Genomic DNA, 16694 nt, shown 5'->3' on the forward strand with positions numbered 1-16694 from the left:
CCATAGAAGAAAAAGTATGAAGGCCATAATAAAAAAAAAAAAAGGTCAAGATAAGGCATTTATTTGTTGTTTGTATTAAACAGTAATCTAATCAGAGTTGTTAGTGTCTAAAATCTCTTTACTCACTACACTAAACCATAACATGCTATATTTGTTGAAAAAGCCACTTAAACAGTATGATTTTACTTAAGCACTGTATTTATAAATACAAATTTCAGTTACTTTACTCAACTCTTTGGTTACATGTCACTTTGTACTTCTGCTCCAATGTATCTAAGACGGAAATATCGTACATTTTACTCCAATACATTTGTTTGACAGCTTTGCTTAATAGTAACTGACAGATATTTACACACAAGACATATGAAGAGGTCATAAAATATGATGTTTTGTTATAAAATTTAATGATGCCAGAGTTTATAAAACTACAGCTGAAATTATTTATGGATAAATAAATTAGTTAATTTAATTCATTAACTTTGATCAAGTAATTTCTTCATGCAATAACATTTCCAGCGTTGGTTCCAGCTTCTCAAATGCGAAGATATGCTGCTTTTGCTTTTAATTTGACAATTTTAATTTATTACCTAGAGATACAAAATAGCTCAGAATGAGCTCCACCTCAACCAACTACAAGAGTACTTTTACCTTTAATACATAAGTACATTTTCCTGATTATGCTTACATGTTTTTACTTAAGTAAGTAAGGTGTGGTATTATTCTTAATGAAGTAAAGGATCCTCCATGACTGGTGAGTTCTAACGGTGTGTCCTTTCCGAGGGGCCCTGAAGGCAGCACACAGCCACAGTGAAGTGAAGTGAAGACATCAGTCAGGAGCGACACGGACGAGTCATGCTTTCTGTCTCCTGTATTGTAGTTTGTGGACATGGCTAAAGAGTACGACGTGTTGTTCAGGCTGCTCATGCTCGGAGACTCGGGGGTCGGGAAGACCTGCATGCTGCGCAGGTTCACGGAGAGTGAATTTGATCCTTCACATATCTCCACCATCGGTAAGGAAACACATCCAAGTTTTCACATGCCTTCTTCCAATCTCATCTGAATGGACTGTAGTTGAACCGGATTAACATCTGCGAATACTCTTTACACAATGAATGTCGAAGCTGTTATTTATTTATTTATTTTTTAACTGCATTTTCAGGAGAAATTATTCTGTTTTCCCTTTAATTCAAAGTATATAAGCAGGCCTACTTAGCAAGTAGGATTAGTGTAAACTGCCTCAGGTCACAACAGCCCTCAAACTAACTGAAAAACAGGTCAGTAGGGGAGACTGGGGATTGTTGCAACATATTGTGCATTTACCAAATCTTTACATATTAAACTTACAGCTGTCTGGTGCTTACCCATTCCCTTTAAAATGATCACATATGACATAATATTCACAATATAGCATGGTAAAATTAAATTTCACTCATTAACTTTAAAATGTTGTTTTACAATGATTTAATGTTATTTATTTATACAACAGTGTTACAGTTTTGTGTGTTTATACAGTCATATTTATTCAAGAAAAGTTGTTTGTGTGTGTGTGTGTGTGTGTGTGTGTGTGTGTGTGTGTGTGTGTGTGTAGAACATAGCCCTGTCTTGAGTGAATGTGCAAATGGTACAGATGTTACCCAATCCCTCTGTATTTCAGTTTGAGAAAAGTTTGAGTCTGGAACAAGTTGCAATGCATCAAACTATTCTTAAACATATATGCAATGTACGAATAACAACTTGTTGCAACTGTCCCCACCCTGTCATGACAGAACATCATGTTCTAGCTGTACACTCTGACACTTGCTAAACATGTAGAAGTCAACAGATCAGTTTGCCTATTCAGACTAAATTAAGTTTAGAGTGAAGTCATCAAAACGGTCACGCCAGTGTGACAAAAATACAGCTTATGAAAAAATTACTTTAATACCTTCAAAATAACTTTTTTCCCACCCTAATAAATGCAGCAGCAACGTGTCTTCTGTCTTCCTGGTGGGGAGGGACTCTAACTGAGCATGTGTGCTATGAGTATCATCACTCTAGCATGTTTCTGATTGGAGAATTAAGATGTGTTGCACCCTGTTGCACCTGTTCCCAGTCTACCCTACAAGAAAACTGTACTGATCCTGGCTATGCTAAAACTATGTTATGCTAAAACACACATTTTCTAACAGAGATATGTCATTAGGATTTAGAAGAGGTTTGAGAAAGCAGGTCTGTGAACTGTGTCAGTAACAATAGAAAGGAAGGTCCACAGGAAAAAAACATTACTCTGTCTGTGCTCAGAGTCTTTCATACATTGTCCTGTTTTTGAAATAAAAAAAAGGAACTTGTGGATTGATCTGCACATTAGTGGTTCATATCACTGCTGCCTCTTTTCCTGACTATGTGATAGACTAATGACTTGGAGGAAAATGGAGGGACTGTTTTATTTTCCATGGTAGGCGTTATAGTTTTGATGTGACTGTAAAAGAAGGTGCTGCAGCGTATTCTGGGTAAAAGGTTTGTGGAGTGCAGGCTGTGGGGCTGGATCTCAGGAGAGCCTGCTGCGTGGGAAGGCTTTACATGGGATTAAACCAAGTTATTTGAGAAAGTGCATGGTGCATAAAATCTCCCTGCATCCAGATCCCTGATATTACTGGTAAACATCAGAGAGGTTCAATCATTGCTCCCGTCTACATCCTCATATGTCACATGCCGTGTCTTTCAGTATGTAATGTAAACAGGACATTTGAATTTGAACATGTGTCTCTTTAAAGGGACAGTTCACCTCAAAATCAAACGTATATTTTCCCTCTTACTTGTAGTGCTATTTATGTAGGAACTATTTTCTCTTTTACATCAACTGTATCACCGTGCAGAAAGGAACGTTCATCTTCTCATGGACGAGAGGCTTCTTCATAGCAGAAGTTGAAAAGGAAGTATAAGTCTGAGGGCAGAGCCACAGTCTCAAACTTTGAAAACCTCTGGATCAGTTGATTGACAAGAAATTCATCTGCAACCAGTTAAAAGACACTTAGGGACACTTAGAACAGACCCACCATTAATATTACTAATAAATGCTTTTTCTACTGTGACAAGGTAAAAATGTGCTCTAAGGCATTTTTCGTTTTGTATTTTTCAAGCAAAACTACCAGACATGATCTAGTTACAGCTTCTCTAATCTGAGAATTTGCAGCTTGTCTTCATCTTATGTGACAGTGAACTGAAAAGCTCTGGGGTTTAGACAGTTAATGAGACAAAGCAAGCCATTTGAAGATGTTGCCGTGGGCTTTAAATAGTGTGATGGGCATTTTTTTTACCATTTTTCTGACATTTTATAGACCAAAAGATTAATTGAATAGTTACGAAGCAGGTAGTAGGTGAAGGTAGTTGTAAACTTATGTAAACCAAAATGCTACAGTATATACATTTTAAGTCTCTAATATTACAATTATATAGCATGAAGAATAGGAATGAATGTCTTTTTAAGAGTGAACTGGCAGCATCAAAATAAAACAAGAACTGATTTAAGAGCATATACTGTATATTGTCTTTAATATAAACCAATTAGGGGTCAAACAATATGTTTTTTATAAAGGCATCCTATACCAATTATTATTTATTTAATTATTAATATTATCAAGGAAGCCAATATTGGATATATATTTGGAACAGATGTTGATTTGCAGTGACAATGAAAATCTTTGTGTAAAAAATTAGAATAACACCAACACAAAGCTTAATTAAAATGCCTTTTAGCATATAGTATTAAAAAACTTTTCAACATTATCTTAAAAAATGCAAGGAGTGGTATTTTTATTAGTTAGCTGAAAATTAAATAAATAAATAAAATAACATTAAGTTTTATAAAGTAAAAAAAGAAATGAAACTAGTAAAAAACAATGATTGCATTCCAGTAATTGTAAAAAATATTCAGTAATTAGCCAGGCTGATACTTTGTTGATCTCTAAAACCAATGAAATGATTTCAAGTGCCACGTTGCTGTTGTTGGCGGTCACATTGTGTTAATTTGTCACATTTTTTTAGCTCTCCTGTCCTGTTACCAGGCAGAAATAACACCACTGTAGTTCAAAACAGCTGCGTGTCGCCCTCATGTAGACACAGTGATTTAAAAGTTGACACTCTGCATTCATTAGGGATAATACTGTCTCTGAGCAACACACATTAAGCGCTTGCAAAACACAGAAAAGCCACAAAGCAGGATTTTTCACCAGTTTGTCACAGTTGCTTCAGTGATCCGAAAATTACTTCTGCTGTGTTGATCCTGAATTCTTCTTTTTTTTTGTGGTAGGAGTTGATTTTAAAATGAAAACAATAGACATAGATGGAGTCAAGGTGCGAGTACAGATATGGTAAGTGAAGTCACTCGTATAATTTAATGCATTCACAGTATCATATTGTATGATGTTCTACTGATGTGTATGTCTTGTCTTGTATGCAGGGACACAGCTGGTCAGGAGCGTTATCAGACCATTACCAAACAGTACTATAGGCGGGCGCAGGTGATCCCTCCGTATGAACAGTCACTGGAGTCATGTTACCTTCACGGGTTACTGTAGCATTGTTTGTTTGATTGTTCTTTCCTGTGGATTCTTGCGCAGGGTATCATCTTTGTATATGACATCACAAACAAGCCGTCCTTTCAGCACCTGGCGAAGTGGGCCAGCGATGTGGATGAAGTAAGGCAATAAGCACTCTCGTTTCACTGCCTTGCACTTGCTGCCCTTCACGGTGACCCAGTGCTTGTATTACCTCTCGGTGCGCTGTTTATGCTCGTTGCGCACCCAGTGGCTTAGTGTGAGTGACAAGATGATGAAGTCCCTTATCTCACTGCTGTCTGTCTTGTGTTTGTTGTTGTTGTTGTTGTTGTTGTTGTTGTTTTGCAGAATGCCCCAGACATGGTGCAGAGGATCTTGGTAGGAAACAAGTCTGACGAGGAGCTCGGGAGGCAGGTGACAACAGACCAAGGCAGCAAGGTTTGATTGAAACTAATTGTGTGTTTTTTTATTATTATTATTATTATTTTTTTTTTTTTTTTGGGGGGGGGGGGGGGGGTATGCCTTTATTTGGATAGGTACAGCTAAAGATATGACAGGAAAGGGAGCAGAGAGAGGGGGAATGACATGCAGCACACAGCAAAATTATATAAATATTCTTATGAATATTATATAGTCTTTGTTACTGAACAGTTCTTACTTTTGACAATGCTAGTCATCTACTCTCACTCAAAAAGGTAAAAAGTCATAAAAAGTGATAATTATCACATTGAAAAGTAGAAATTATGAGACAAAAAGTCACAATTCTGATAAAAAGTAATTGTGATGAAATTAAAAGTAAAAATTATGAGATAAAAAGCCATAATTTTTATCTCATATTCTTTACTTATCTCATAATTATGGCTTTTTATCTCATAATTATAAATTACTACGGGGATTTATTTTTCTTTCACCGGTGGAAATGGGCTTCCATAGAAAACTAACTAAAGCTATAAAATACCTTTTGTTGTCATTCTAACTGTAACCACATCCAACTGGATCTGGCAGCTGGCTGAAGCTTATGGGATGGAGTTCTTTGAGACCAGTGCCTCCACCAGCAGTAACATCACTGAGGTAGGACACGGTGATTCTCCGAAATCATGTCAGAAATGTGCACAAACAGCTCCCTGACACATTCTTACATGTTATCTACGTGTTCATTTTACACATCCTCCTTCCTTCAGTCATTCACTCGTGCAGCCCAACTGGTGCTGCAGGCTCACAAGAGAGACGTGGACAACTTGTTGGGATCTCTGGATGATTATCTGGCGCAGGCCGCTTTGGAAGACGAAAAGGACAGTCAGGATGCCGACAACAACACTCAGAGGACCTGCGCCTGCTAGAAAGAGGCTCGTACTGTAGCTAAAAGACATTTTGTGCCACCTTTTTCTCAGACACTGTGACCTGTTGGCCAGGAGGGTTCACCACTGGTTTCACTTTTTGTAAGTCAGTGAAGTTACATGGTGTAAATGCAGCAGCAACCAGCAGAGGGCCAATGAACTCTGTAGCCAGTGAAGAGTATACCTGCAGTGTATGATGGTAGCTCTGTGTCCATTTTCTCCAACAAAACTATCAGTGCACACATCCTTTTCATTTTCCATGGTGAAATACACTTTACATCTGTCTATTTAACAAATTTACTATGTTCCAGTACCTTTTCTTTATTGTTATTTTTAAGAATTTGATATGCAAGATATACATCTACATTTATTCCTTAAGTGTGAATCCTTATCAAATAAATCTGTGAAATATGTTAAAATAAGTATATATGCTCCAACAAGGTAGACAGAGGACAGAGCTGAATTATTTACACCTTGAAACTCAAACCAAGCAGGGATGGGTTCATTTACACAAAGGACTTCTTTCCTCAAGGGAGACAGTGTTGTGCCATGTTCACTGACCTTTCTGAATGCAGTACATGTTTATTTACCACCCTGAATGTATATGTACAGTTTGTTTTATGAATGTGAAAGGCAACACCCGCTCTATGTTAAGAACTTAAGCAGCCGCAGTGCTGCTTAAACCAATGTCTTCAGGGTCTGCCGAGATGCCACCCATTTGCGATTTTAATACAATGTTTGAAACTCGTGGATATTGCAAAATGTGTAAGTTAATAAATTGAAATTGTCATATTTAAACGAAATTAACTGGATGTCTGAGCTTTGCTGAGTCACTAAAGTGAAGTTAGGTCCATGGAGAGTTCAGACAGTCGGTTCATTCATTTTTAATCTCTTGCTGTGAAAGACAGGTGATCACATGTTAAATATTTGATGACTGAGAAAACAGATACATGTCATAGAGATACCATAAAGACTAAAACATGCTGTTTCCCACAACTGACACTCTTTGAAATGAGCATGTCAAATACATACTCAGGGTGATGATAACTTTTTAAAAAATTCCAATGACAAACAGCAAAAATCATTTCGATTAAAAGAAAGAGATTAAAAGATTCGATTAAAATCCAATCACTTTTCAAAGCTTATCCAACATATTACAACACACATAACTGTAAATCATGCAAAAACTACTTCATGTACATGTGTAGTTTTATAATCAGTTACATCAATCTATCTGAAACTTGTAAAGAGTATTGTGTGTCAGGTGCAGATCAGTTTCTTGCAGAGTCACTTGACACCCGTGAAAGGCGGCGTGGGTCAGGTGACCAAGCAGTCGGATACACTCACACGTTGAGATCCCGTCCGCCTCCAGTGTGGAAGTGCAGGAGTCGAGATGACGTTCATCGCCAAGACGTTCTACGACCTGAGGGCCACCACACTGGAGGGAGACTCGGTGGATTTCAACGTGTTCAGGGGACGGGTGGTCCTCATAGAGAATGTGGCCTCGCTCTGAGGCACCACCACCCGGGACTACAGCGAGCTCCACCAGCTGCAGAGCAAGTACCCCCACCGGCTGGTGGTCCTGGGTTTTCCCTGTAACCAGTTTGGATATCAGGTCAGTTTCCTCAGACAGTTAGGTGTCAGGCTGCAATATCTGGTCTTGATAGAGGACAGGTATTGAAAGCATTTCATATAATCGGTATCAGTATTTATATTTTGATATTTCTGATGACACTACTTTATATGCAGATGATGTTTTATTATTCATGTCAAACCTGCTGTATCAGTTCACCAAATTCAGTGCTTAAATTGGAAACTACATTTGAAGTCACAAGATAATCAAAGTCAATTTCAATCCATTACTAGATACATTTAAACAAGATCTTTAGCTTTCTCCATATATCCTTGCTAGAGTCATTTTCTCGTTTGAAAATCCATGTTTGCTTTTTCCAGTGAAAATCATTCCCGTTGGGCAATACCACAAAATTTGGTTTCAATCCCATACCAAGTATTACCACGGCCAGGATCGCTGATATTGATACTTTTTATTGTTAATAGCAGCTAACATAAATATCTCATCATGTACTATTCTTTTTTTGGAATATATTTCCACCAAATAATTTGCCAAATATCAGGCAATTTTTCTGTTGTTTGCAAATTACTTAAATACATGCACAAGACAGTTTTTAGTGGAAAATAAATAAATGTTCATTATGAATGAATGATCACTGCGTGCATGCACGCTACAGCAGAGGAGCAAATATGGCAGATGGTATTTGCACCCAGTGTGCATAACCACTGTGACTATTTATGCCTGAGTGTATATAGCCTGGCATGGTGGAGACGAGCATCTAGGTGTCTGTGGACAACAATGCTACTGTCACTCGTGGTATGAATAGTCAATGAGCCAATGTGGCTATTTGCATTGAGAGTTTACACTTGGGTGTCTATAGCATGGAAGAGACAAGCACCCAGGTGTCCGCAGCCAACAATGCTATTTGTACCTAGAATGTGAACTGATGATTTGGCTATTTACACCCACTTGGCAGAGACAGACCATTATATTTTCCTGACCTAACAAAGTAGTTCTGATGCCTAAACCAAACTGTGACTGAAAAGTCAAAATAATAATTTAGAAAAACTGTAAACACTTAATACTTTCACACAAGATGGGGGACAGGCCTGTCTCTAATCCATTCATCTATCAGTCTCCCCTCTGCAGTACCTTTGGCGCTGTTTTTCTATAGCTAAAGGAGGGGGTAGCCGAAATGCTGTCATGTGACTATTCTCACCCAAGTGTAAATAGACACTCCATACAAATGGTGCAGCACTAAGAATGTTCAAGATCCCAGGATGTCTTTTAACATGCGATTGATCCATTTTCCCTTTCCATCCATAAAGTAAAACAATAGAATGCCATGATTGCATAGTGTGAAAACTGTTTAATTCCTGTTATCACAAAAATTAGAAGCAAACACTGAGCCTTAAAGCCTTTACAGTACTGCTGTGGAGTATAAAACAGCTGGACAATATGAAAATGAACTCTTGTGTTTGTGTTGCAGGAGAACTGCTCCAACAGCGAGATCCTGAATTCCCTGCAGCATGTGCGTCCAGGTGGTGGCTATAAGCCCAACTTCACTATCTTCGAGAAGTGTGACGTCAACGGAACAAACACGCATCCGGTCTTCGCCTATCTCAAAGACAAGCTCCCCTATCCAGACGATGACCCCAATTCCCTCATGCAGGACCCCAAGTTTCTGGTCTGGAGTCCCATCAACAGGACGGACGTCTCTTGGAACTTTGAGAAATTCCTCATCGGGCCAGAGGGAGAGCCCTTTAAAAGATACAGCAAAAAGTTCCCCACCATTGACATCGAGCCCGACATTCAAAGACTGTTAAGATTAACCAAGACCTAAGAATAGCCCCCACCTCTTAATGACCTCTCATCCATCACAGTCAAAGCTGGAATATGCTGTCCTCCACACTTCTAAGCCTTATTAAATGAAGGTGATATTCTGAAAAGCTATACTGAATATTATCTGAGGCCTTGTAAGTGCTTAAGAGTAGAGGAGGAGTAAATTCAATTTGTGTTCATGTGTTGTACAGTGTAGTTACAAGTTTAAACAAATTTAGTTATATTTCATAGACTTGTTACAATTGGTCCTTTTCCCCCATCCTTTTGTTTCTTGTCCTGTGCTTGCTTGGCCAGCAGATGGTGCTGCCGATCTGATCATGCAAACAGATAACTTCTCTCATGCTTTTATGAATTAACATTCACCTCACACACACTCACAAAATGTTTGCACTGGAATAAAACCCTAAAAACCAATGTTCTCTCTCGTGGATGTTTCTTTTTTTTAATTGGATCATACATACAGTGAGACACCTGGAATGAAGATGTGTGCCTCTGGTGCAAGGTTGACAAAAATAGATGTTGTCATGTCTGAAACAGTTCTGTGTGGGCATAATAATGAGGCTACAGTGGGAAGGATATGGAGTTATGAGGCATGCACATTAAAACACTCAAGACATTCCTCTGCATTGCATCTTCTATCCTGCTGATTCATTCTTCATGTGTTGAATTCATTACACCCAAACATTTCCCAATAAGATCTGCTGATACCAGTAGCCTGACACAATTGCACGCATGCTTTACTACCACAGTGATACCCGCAGACGAGCACTAAATCGTGCATTTAGCAAAAGCATCGACCTTGCCACTGTGTAATGAGCTCTTATCCAGCTTTAATTTTCTCTGCACAGTATGCATTGTTTGCCAGGTCTGCAGATTAGCAGTGGATTTTCTGCACATCCGCTCACATCCACATCAGCTGATGATGTCAGAGCCAGCGGCTACATGGGCCAGCCAGTGCCCTAATGTCTTTGGCAGGTTTCTGCGGGGACAACAGTGAAACACTCAGCCACCTGACACTGTTTTGTAGAGAGCTTGGCTGGCTGTCTTTGCATATCACATTTAAATGTTTGTGGTGTCACGATACATGAGAGGGCATTTGATTAATAGATTTCCCTCAGCTCCACCAGTCTGTGGTTGACATTCAGGTAAGTAATGTTGCTTATTACAGGCAGCAAATATTGGAAGAGGAATGCCAGGGGCCTCTCCTCTGCACTGCTCCCCTTGCAGAAAAATACCCCCAAAGATTGTTTATGCTAGAGCGATGAATCACTCAATTAAATTCTCAAAAAAATGAAATAGATTTACATAATATAATAAAACAAAATATTCCACAAATTCTAACTAACAATATTTTCCAACAGGCTTTGTATGACATGTTAGGACTAACTTGGCAATTGCTTTGAATTTTACCATCTTTAATAATATGTTTTTAACAGAATATTTGCAACAGTAGATCAAAGGTTGATAGAGGGGACTTTATTGCATTTCCTCCACTAGAAGGGGACCCTACAAGGCACTTCATCACATTTTCTTCACTGGAAAGAAGAAGAAGAAGGCATTCTTTATCGATCCCCAGGGGAATATTACATTTTTCATTCTGTTCTTTCATTCTGTTATTTTGTACATACATAGACCAGAAATGTACACACATGCACAAACATTTGCCACTTTACAGACTATATTCACACAGCAGGATAATGTTTTATTGCTGTGTTTTGGGTTGTAAGTCGCGTAAATGTACGAAATTGGACGCACCATTATCATTTATTCGTTTCCTGATTGATGAGCAACTGAAAAGATAATGGATAGTGAAAATCTGGTGATATGATATATTTCATATATAGGAGTACGGCATTATCCTTTTGATAACAGCATTTGAGCTTCCCACCATGATTTGGATGTGGCTGCAGTGCGAATATAGTGATTTGCGTTTTTTTTATTTTTTTTATTAAGGTACCATAGAGAGCACTTTATCACATTTTCTTGCACATTAGACTATCATACAGGGCACGTGATTATTTTTATAAACCAGTGAACAGGTATGTAACTGGATCAACACAGAAAAGTGAAAACACAACAGAAGAGTGACAGGAGGAGCTTTTAGCTGCCTGGCATGAGCTTACACAGTTTATAACCTCTGTTTTCACCGCAGAGTGAGGGCTCTTCGTTTCCCCTCCTCTCCGTCTACCCACTACAGGTGAGGGCTGTCGCCACGGTAACGTTTGCTTTCCCCCCACCAAGCCTTCTCGCGAGACTCCGGAGCACACGGAGAGGGAGTGAGAGAGGAGGGGAGAGGAGGGGAGTCTGCCTGAATGATCTCATCCCTCCAGCAGCTGCATAGCGCAGCCAGGCAAACCCGTAACTTTCTATCAAACTTCCAAGTTGCCTTTCGGAGGAGGACACCGGGGCATTTTCGGTTCGAACCGGAGCGAACACGTTTTTTCCGCCCCGCGGAGGTGAGGGAAGGCGCTGCGCAGTTTGTGTGTCGGACTTATGAGGACCTTGTTACGAGTTGAAACAAAAGGAGGAAAAGCCGCTCCGTGCTGTGTGACAACCAAAAGCTTGAGGCAGAAAGGAGGAAAGGTGAGTCGGGACCGCGGTGCTCGCCTCGTGCGGGGTGTTGTTCGTGGTTAAGGTGCCTACACACAACATCTGTCGGCTGTCTGTATGGACAAAGCACATCTTTGTGCCGCTGCTGCTGCTGCTGTGTGAAGGTGCAGTGTGGTGCCAGTGCGCAATCAGTGCCACTGTGTGTTTTATATGTTTTTCTACTTGGAAGGTTTGGTTTGAGACGAAGAAACGTTTATCACTTGGGCTGTCAAAATACATGTACCCGCTGCGTCGTTGTATGTCAAGGGCATTGTTCCCAGCACTGCTCTGGGGATTCACAGGTGGTATCATGCACACTACAGTACACCACTACATACAGTACAGACAGTGTGGATGTCTCCTTGTGAAAATCAATATTTTTCAGCGTGGTATACCCCGTGTTGTTGCCACATGAGCAGGGATTTCAGGCAGGTGATTTCCTTGTGTCACATCTGTCTGGCCCCGCTGAGAGCTCTGATTTGTTTACAGCTTTGCTTCCTTCATCATCTGGTTGAACAGATTAGGCCAACCTGATTGCATTCATCCTAATCAATATGCCATGTTAAATTCTGTTTTCACCAATCATGGTCCCTCAAGGCAATTTGGTCAGATAATACCCTATCAGACCTTAATTTCACTAATTTATTTAGGCTTCGTGTGCAGAATATACACAAAACCAGCCTTTTCTGACCACTTCAGGCATATTGAGAGTACAGCTGTGTATTGGCAATAATCTGGTGATATGATGCGCATTGTAATACAGGGGATCATTTCACTATATTGTGATACTATATGACAGTGATATATAGCTTTTTTTTAGTCTAATATGAGAAAAAAATGCAATTAAAGAATACACCACTGCATAAAAATCAAAAGCTATCAAAGTTAACTTTTTATGCAATCAGAGCAGTAAAGGTAGATTACAACACTGCTATCTGGTAGGGGTGTAAGAACATACACACGATACACCTCAATCTTGTGATATTATATTTTGTGAGTCCGTATTGATTCTGAAAACACTGTATTGTGATATTGTGACGGATGCAAAGATTCATGGCAGTGGTTCATTTTGTGTCGTGTTTAAACCCCCAACCACTAGATAGCAGTTTCGTCATCTATTTTCATTTCTGATAGCATAAAAAGCAAACTTTTTAAACTCAGAAATTCTGCATATTGAGGTGTGTTCTTTATACTATGACAGTTTTCCTAAAATTAGAAGAAAAAATAGCCATACATCACTTTGCATAAAGTATCACAATATATCATAATGTATTGCTTCATAGCCCCGGCAACTGTAACATTTTTTACATTTTCCTTCATAACTCACAAACTACACTGAAATACACTATTCAAAGCAAAAAATATTTGGTGATTTCAGCTCCTTAAATGTTAGGATTTGTTGCTTTTCTTTGTCATTTATGACAGTAAATGAAGAGTCTTTGAGTTTTGGACTGTTGGTTGGACAAAAGAAGCAACATGAATCATTTGTTGCAGCCCTCATTACTTAAGAATTTTCTCTGTATATTGTTGAAATTCAAATGTCTATTTCCATTTTTACAGAAGATGAGGCAACTGTTGTAGTGCTAAATATATTTTAATTACATCGTATTTGGATTGAGTTCAAAGTAATTTTGCATTTAGTGAAATATATTAATTTTCTAACAGAATAGTATGACAACATAGATAGGTGCTCACATTTGACCATGTAGCTTTTGCAGCCATGATACAATCTCATATGCTAGCTACCAACACCTATTTTGGCACAGGTTGTTCATGTTAATTTTTAACCAATAACCTAGAGATAAAATTGTTGTAAGGTTAAATTTGCTGTCAAAACTTTAAACAGCAGAAGAAAAATGCTGGGCATCCAAAATGTAACTTTATACCTTAAAATAATTTTTGGTTGAAAATTTCCACTGAGGGGATCCTGCTCTTTTTCCACAGGCAGAGAGAGAAGCCTACTAAGCACGTGCCGAGTAACTGTCATCATTCTAGCTTGTTCGTGATTGGGGGAATTACATGTGTTACAACTGCCCCCTGTTACAGTTTCCCCCAGTCTTTCTTAATACGCAATCAGACCTTCATTTTACATTTTTATTTAGTACCCAAAACCAGCTTTTTAGAGACTGTTTTGGATTAAATGCTGATCATTACAGTCGGGGAAGCATGATAGAATATGAGCCGGCAAAGCAGGGCAACAAGGCAAACAGAGGTTTGTTTGGAGAGTAACAACCAGGAAACTGTGCCAACCTTTCAAAGTCCAAATACTGCTGTGTCCAACATGAGCATATTTACAAAATATCATCTGTAACAAACCAGTTGCAACTATGCAGGTAGAAAATTGAAAACCAGTGGGATCTCCTCTGAGTCAATCAGAGCGCCTGGCTGCTTTAGATGCAGTCACTGCCTGTTGGGAGTTGGATAACTTCTTGGCATGAGTCAGGTGAAAAAGGAAGCTTTGGAGTTTAGCTTTGGGCCAGGATCAAGGATTTTTAGCATTCTTGATAGGCTTAGCTGAGCTGACCTGGAGTGGGCATGACAGATCATACAGCTGCATTTACTGCCATTTTTACTGGTCTGTCTAATCTCAGCTTTCTCCCGTTTGCTTGTTCTGAATCGTAGCTATTATTCACACTGGACGGGCATCTTACTTTCTCTGATGGGATTTCTTATAGAGAATTAATCTAATGCAAATGCAGCAGCGTTATATAACTATTGTGGAAAGCATGCATGTTTTGTTTTAATCAGAAATGCCACAGTGGGCTAACAAGTCTGTGTTTTATGCTGCTGACAAAAATACCATTCAAGGTTTAGATAAGACTGTGTGAGCCTTAAGACATCTTATTTAGGGAGGCTAGTTTGCAGCCATAGCAGTGTGAAACCCAAATGAGAAAACACTCATTGATGAGACAAGTCCACAGAAGAGTTTGTTTACTGTTCTCATCAAAATGCAATGTGCAAACTCTTAAAAAAAAAAAAAAAGCCATTGGTTCTCACGTTTCTCACCGGCGTAAATAATCCTCCCACTGCTTTATTATTGAAGGACAGTGTTTCTATTTTCACTTTTCTGCATCATACTTCTCACATTACAGTAACAATTGTCATTGTGCTTCATTTGTCGTAGAGTCTCTTGAACGTGCCCACACGATCACATAGGGATATTTCCTGTTGCTAAATTGAGTTTATGTTTCTTTTGTCTCCGGTGCATTGGCTCGAAGGGAATAGCTTGAGCAAAGATAAAAGACAACAACAAGAGGAGCATTGTGTAGCTTTAGAGTTTGCCTCTCTGGAATGTGTGTGCTGCAATTATTCTAAGTGGCTGTTATGAAATGCTTAAATTAATTGTTTATATTAGGGCTGCAACTAACAATTATTTTCATCATCAGTTAATCTGCCGAATTAATGAATAAACGTATAGTCTACAGAATGTCAAGAAATTGTAAAAAGTGCTCATCATAATTTCTCAGAGCCCAAAGTTACATCTCCAAATTAACTCTTTTGTCCAAGCAACAGTCCAAAACCCAAAGATTCCTCATTTGCTATTAGAAACCACAAAAATCTGTAGATTTATGAAGCTGGAACGGGCAAATGCTTGACATTTTTGCTCGAAAAATGACTAAAAAGATTATCAATTGTCAAATTATTTGGCAACTAATTTTATTTTCATCAATTAATTTATGAATTGACTAGCTGTTGTAGCTCTAGTCTACTTTTTATAATGAGACTATTGTTATGATTAATTCTTAAGTTCAAAGTGCATTATTCTTTATTGGCTTCATGATCTTAAAGGGACAGTTCGGGATATCTGATGTGGGGATGTATGAGGTACGAATCAAAGCCCGCCCCCAGTTTGGAGAAGCAGAGAGGACTATCAGCATGGAGGCTAAGCAATGTACTGCAGTGGACAGGGTCAGCAACAAAAGGTATTTTTCCATATAATAAAGGTCTACCTGACATAAAAATCAACATCAGTCTAAGTGTCCGCTATATCTGGAATATTTTTACTGCTTTACTTTGCTATCAGACAGCATTTTCTGACAGAAAACCGTTGTTATATAAGCCAAATTTTTCTTTCTCAAAACCAACCAAACTGCACTGGCAAAATTACAGGGGGGTTATTGGAGTACCACTGCCTCGATCACATAGTGTTACTGTGTGAATTTGATGAACCTAAGCTAACTCTCGAAAACACCAAAGTCACACAATAACACAAGTTTACTAACTGATCAAGGCTGCAGTCATGGTGTTTTGAGAGGTAAAATGACTGTTTTTGCAAATTGTTGCTATACTACTGCCTCAATCTGTTGTTCTTCAATGACTTCTGTGAATATGACCTATCTTTCTGAAATAAAAGTGAAACTGTAACACAAACAATCAAACCGATCAAAGCAGTGGTAGAGTGGCAACTCCCATTTTCTACAAGGTAAATGAATGATTTCACCTATCAAGTTTGGTTGGTTTGTAGAGAAGCAAGGTAAAGCGTTGATAATATTCTGAATATAGCGTACGTTGATATTGAAAAACTTATATTGATTTATTTAGGTGGGCCTTTTTTAATTGGCTAAAATGCTCACACAACCCCACTTCTTAAAAACAAAAACTATCCCTTAAATGTTCAAATAAGCTTTTGACAATGCTCTTTTTACAGTGATGTGCAGCTTCATGATAACCCACAACAAAGTTTAAAGGTTACATAATTTCCCAAACTTCTTGATCTCACCTTTTGGAAATGTGCAGTCCCACCTGACTGTCTGCCACCTCTAACTGTTACTGTTACTGATGACAGAGTAGACTACACACTAAACAAACCTTGTGATG

At 38.7% G+C, this 16694-nt stretch overlaps 3 protein-coding genes across 4 annotated transcripts in view; all 3 read left to right on the top strand.

Annotated features, from left to right (window-relative positions):
• The first annotated feature begins 817 nt into the window (after positions 1 to 817).
• LOC146310626 (ras-related protein Rab-15-like) lies at positions 818 to 6679 on the top strand. The gene is made up of 7 exons (XM_084742031.1): positions 818 to 1010; positions 4289 to 4349; positions 4439 to 4499; positions 4599 to 4676; positions 4884 to 4973; positions 5541 to 5606; positions 5717 to 6679. The coding sequence occupies exons 1-7, from the start codon at positions 887 to 889 to the stop codon at positions 5873 to 5875; spliced, it is 639 nt and encodes a 212-aa protein (XP_084598157.1). The 5' UTR covers positions 818 to 886; the 3' UTR covers positions 5876 to 6679.
• Positions 6680 to 6996: 317 nt separating this feature from the next.
• On the top strand, positions 6997 to 9701 carry gpx2 (glutathione peroxidase 2). Its single transcript, XM_084742033.1, has 2 exons — positions 6997 to 7487; positions 8935 to 9701. Exons 1-2 carry the CDS (start codon positions 7266 to 7268, stop codon positions 9286 to 9288), a joined length of 576 nt encoding a protein of 191 aa, XP_084598159.1. The 5' UTR covers positions 6997 to 7265; the 3' UTR covers positions 9289 to 9701.
• A 1859-nt stretch (positions 9702 to 11560) lies between these two features.
• LOC146310628 (signal-induced proliferation-associated 1-like protein 1) overlaps positions 11561 to 16694 on the top strand; it is a 51148-nt gene continuing 46014 nt past the window's right edge. Inside the window, exon 1 of one of the 2 annotated variants that reach the window (XM_084742030.1) lies at positions 11561 to 11870. The gene's annotated coding sequence lies outside the window, so the exon portion shown is untranslated. The remainder of the gene's footprint in view (positions 11871 to 16694) is intronic. The other variant, XM_084742029.1, reaches the window with a different exon arrangement.

The sequence above is a fragment of the Lutjanus erythropterus genome, chromosome 18 (assembly GCF_056507025.1).
Source record: "Lutjanus erythropterus isolate fLutEry1 chromosome 18, fLutEry1.hap2, whole genome shotgun sequence".
In the NCBI taxonomy this organism is placed as follows: Eukaryota; Metazoa; Chordata; class Actinopteri; order Lutjaniformes; family Lutjanidae; genus Lutjanus; species Lutjanus erythropterus.

Excerpts from the sequence above, each read along its gene's own strand:
- LOC146310626 (XM_084742031.1), top strand. The coding sequence starts at position 887 with ATGGCTAAAGAGTACGACGTGTTGTTCAGGCTGCTCATGCTCGGAGAC. Across the intron at positions 4,350-4,438 it reads AAGGTGCGAGTACAGATATG|GGACACAGCTGGTCAGGAGC; the intron begins GTAAGTGAAGTC and ends TCTTGTATGCAG. Across the intron at positions 5,607-5,716 it reads CCAGCAGTAACATCACTGAG|TCATTCACTCGTGCAGCCCA; the intron begins GTAGGACACGGT and ends TCCTTCCTTCAG.